General features: G+C 34.3%; 1 protein-coding gene across 1 annotated transcript; it reads left to right on the top strand.

Moving 5' to 3' along the window:
• The first annotated feature begins 561 nt into the window (after positions 1-561).
• Positions 562-3299, top strand: LOC133672507 (probable ubiquitin-conjugating enzyme E2 16). Its single transcript, XM_062092944.1, has 6 exons — positions 562-745; positions 838-941; positions 1182-1284; positions 1382-1445; positions 2545-2633; positions 2900-3299. Exons 1-6 carry the CDS (start codon positions 716-718, stop codon positions 2993-2995), a joined length of 486 nt encoding a protein of 161 aa, XP_061948928.1. The 5' UTR covers positions 562-715; the 3' UTR covers positions 2996-3299.
• Positions 3300-3593: the final 294 nt, after the last annotated feature.

Below are 3593 nucleotides of genomic sequence, written 5' to 3'. Positions count from 1 at the left end.
AGTTTATCTTAATCAAACCAAATAAAAACTTAATCTAATATATTATATGATATTGAATACGAGACATGGGATGGAATTGCAATTCTAGTCTTCTAAATCTAAATAATTAATCCTCTTAATCTTTAAGTATACAATAACTTTTATTCTTACATGCTTTTTAAAAATATATTTATTTTAAAAAACATAAAATTAATATTGTTTTTTGTAATTTTTGATGATTTTAATGTTAAAAATGATTTTTTAAAAATATATTTTTCAGAAAGAAGTCTACAATACAGTACTATATACACGCTTAATTCCTTTTTAATTTTATCTACTTTTGAGGGAACAAAGTGTGGATAATAGAAGTCATAATAAAATTAGAAATTTTGATATGAAAAAAAAATGCATTTTTGGAACATGAAACGACAACACTGAGAACGGTAAACACATGCGAGTGGATTTCTTTTAATTACTTTTAACACTATAAGTACCAGCTAATTAGTTTATTAAGTTTTAATTAGCTAAAAATATAGCATGGAAAAAGAGAACAAAAATAAAATAGATAAATATGGTAGTACGGTGGCGGGGAACACGAACCATACCATATACCCGTCCTCATAAACCGTCGCTGGTTCTCTTTGTCCCTTTCATCAAACACCCCTTCACATCAACCCCCCAAAACTCTCTCTAATTATCTCTCCCTTTCTGTTTCCAAAAAGCTATCTTTGCCGCCATGACGAGCTCCTCTGCAACAACTCGCAAGGTTCATACTCTTAATCGATGACACGGGCTTTTGCTTATATCGTGTTTTCTATCATTGACGATAGTAAACTTGTGGGTTTTGTTTTGTTCTAGGCACTGAGTAAGATTGCTTGCAATCGGCTTCAAAAAGAACTTGTTGAGTGGCAAGTCAACCCTCCTACTGGTTTCAAACATAAAGTCACTGATAATCTCCAAAGGTTTGGCCTCTTCTGTTTGATTACTGTTATGGGTTGTTTTGTTTTATGTTAAATAGTGTTTTCTTGCCGAGAAAATCAAAGGAAGTTTTTGGAAAATAAGAAATCAAACTAAATTTGGATCTTTTTTGGAAATGTTTGTAAAATGAAATTTAAGGATATGATTTTTCTTATTTAGTTTTTATGGTTGATTAGTTTGTCTCTCTTTTTTTATGTGGGGTTATTGGGATTTTTGAATTGAAGGTGGGTTATTGAAGTAATTGGAGCTCCGGGCACCCTTTACGCTAATGAGACCTATCAGCTTCAAGTCGATTTCCCTGAGCATTACCCTATGGAAGCCCCTCAGGTTTGGAATTGCAACAGCATATTGTTAACTGTGTTGATTTTTAGTGGGTTTTTTCCATGTAAAACAGTCTTGATTGTGGTGTTTGTGGTTCTAACAGGTTATCTTTCTTCACCCGGCTCCGCTGCATCCGCATATTTATAGCAATGGCCATATTTGTTTAGGTAATCATATGTATGTTCTATATTGGCTTTAAGTTAACCGTGGAATTACAATTTTGGATCGGTTGGATAATTTGTCTTATTGTATTCTGTCCCGAGTTGAATTATCTTGGCCCACTTAGTTGGATGTTCTCCTTTTGCTACATCATGAACTTATTTATTTTTCTGCTTTTTATTTCACAGAATTCACTTATTTTTTGAAAGTGATGGTCTTGCACGTAATTGCTGGCCCTTTTTGGTTGTTGGTTTAGATATTTTCATTCTCCTCTTACAAGATTTTTATTCAATACATGGCCAATATTGCATGCATATTAATCTCTTAGTTTTCCAGTTTCTTGCAATTTCCATTGAGTAGAGGGCAAAACCTTGATTGTTGCTACAAAAAATGGTATGATAAATCTCGGAACATTAAATTTCAGTGAGACCTGCAAAAGCCAAATTCAGGTATAGTTCACTGTAATGGGCATAGATATCATGATGGACAGTGAAAGCCTTGGGCATGCAATATAGTGACACCAACTGACTGGTAACTAATTATTGCTGTATAAGTTATGTCCATCATGCAATCCATTTGTTTAGAAGTTTTGACCCTTAATGCTGTCACTAGATAAGAAATTACTTTCAGTTTCTCTGCTCTTCGGTTCATTTGTGATGCAACTTGGACTCGTGCATGTACTGATGCTCGTGCTATGTTAATCCTATTCCGGATAAGCAGGGTATAAGTCATTTGTTATGATTCAAGCTAAGTAACTTTGTATATGGTTCTTATCTCAGTTATGCTCTTTCTATCTCATATTTACCACGCAACTTTGGTTTTCCAACTATTTAAAGAGTGATCATTAATTACTGTCAGTGGAATTTGTTTTTAATTTGTCTTGTTGAAAGTGGTTACATTTCTAATTGAAGGTTGTTATGTTGCTCCATAAATGTGAGAATTAATTAATTTTTACATAATGGGACATCTCAAAAAGGAATGATGAACACTTTAATGGGATGAGTGTTTTAATATATTTTGTATCTCACCTCTCGCAATTCTTTCAATCTAAACCTGCAGTTAATAATACTTGCAGCATGACTGGCATTTGATTATTACTGTTTGCAGATATACTATATGATTCCTGGTCACCTGCCATGACTGTTAGTTCCGTCTGTATCAGTATTCTCTCGATGCTTTCAAGCTCCCCTGCAAAGGTTTGATTTTATGGTCAATTTTTTATGTGCTTGCTTTACCCTCCCTTTTTAATCAATATGGATTTTGTTTTCATTGTGCTACTATTGGCTGCTGGTCAGCAAGGGTATACTTGCCAATACCCTTGATGAACAGTAAGCATGCCTTTTAATGATCTTATGATTCATTAGACAGTTAGTTGAGAAGGGCATCAGGAGGTTTTGTTTCTTCACCTTGTTTAAATCATATATTGAGACAGTTGGATTAATGGGGTTGACCTTGCTTGCAGCAACGTCCAGAGGACAATGACCGATATGTTAAGAACTGTAGAAATGGAAGATCTCCAAAGGAGACCAGGTGGTGGTTCCACGATGATAAAGTGTAACAATTGAAGCATTTCAATGCTTCTCAGGCCAAATAATTATGGTAGATTGGCCTCCTTTTTCCAAAGAAAATGAAAACTTGGGGAGAAGCATTCTGAAAACTCCTCTAAATGTCAACGTGTGTAAAGGAAAAGGAACAATGTGTTTTAGTAATATACTAGGAGCAAACTTGGCTTTTGTTACCTAGCAGGTAGATCATTGAAGCTGTGCTTTATCAGCACATTTTTAATCATTCTGTAACCATTTCACCAATATCTTATTTTCCGATTTTAGTTTGCTAGCATAATGGATAGGCCCGTTCCATAATACTTGTTATCATGTCAAATTATTCACCGATATATCTTGCAATTCTTACAAGTTACTAGGTGGATAATTATATGTTTCTTCATTATTATCAATCATAATCTGCTCTCAATGCCATAATGCCTTTTACATCGCGCTGTAAATGGTTTCTGTTGTCTTAATCATATCATGCATATGGTGACTCTCTTTGTGCTGCGGTTTAGGCTTAAGGCTCGCAGAATCACAGATTATGAATTTGTGAATGCTTAAGGCTCGTAGAATCACAGATTATGAATGCTTAAGGCTCGTAGAATCACA

The sequence above is a fragment of the Populus nigra genome, chromosome 14 (genome assembly GCF_951802175.1).
Source record: "Populus nigra chromosome 14, ddPopNigr1.1, whole genome shotgun sequence".
NCBI lineage: Eukaryota > Viridiplantae > Streptophyta > Magnoliopsida > Malpighiales > Salicaceae > Populus > Populus nigra.
Note: the sequence above shows the minus strand (reverse complement) of the source record. Positions and strands in the feature narration are given on the sequence as shown.

Bases quoted from the DNA above. Each gene is read 5' to 3' on its own strand.
- LOC133672507 (XM_062092944.1), top strand. From the start codon at position 716: ATGACGAGCTCCTCTGCAACAACTCGCAAG. The intron at 746-837 runs GTTCATACTCTT...GTTTTGTTCTAG, and splicing joins CCTCTGCAACAACTCGCAAG to GCACTGAGTAAGATTGCTTG. The intron at 1,285-1,381 runs GTTTGGAATTGC...TGGTTCTAACAG, and splicing joins ACCCTATGGAAGCCCCTCAG to GTTATCTTTCTTCACCCGGC.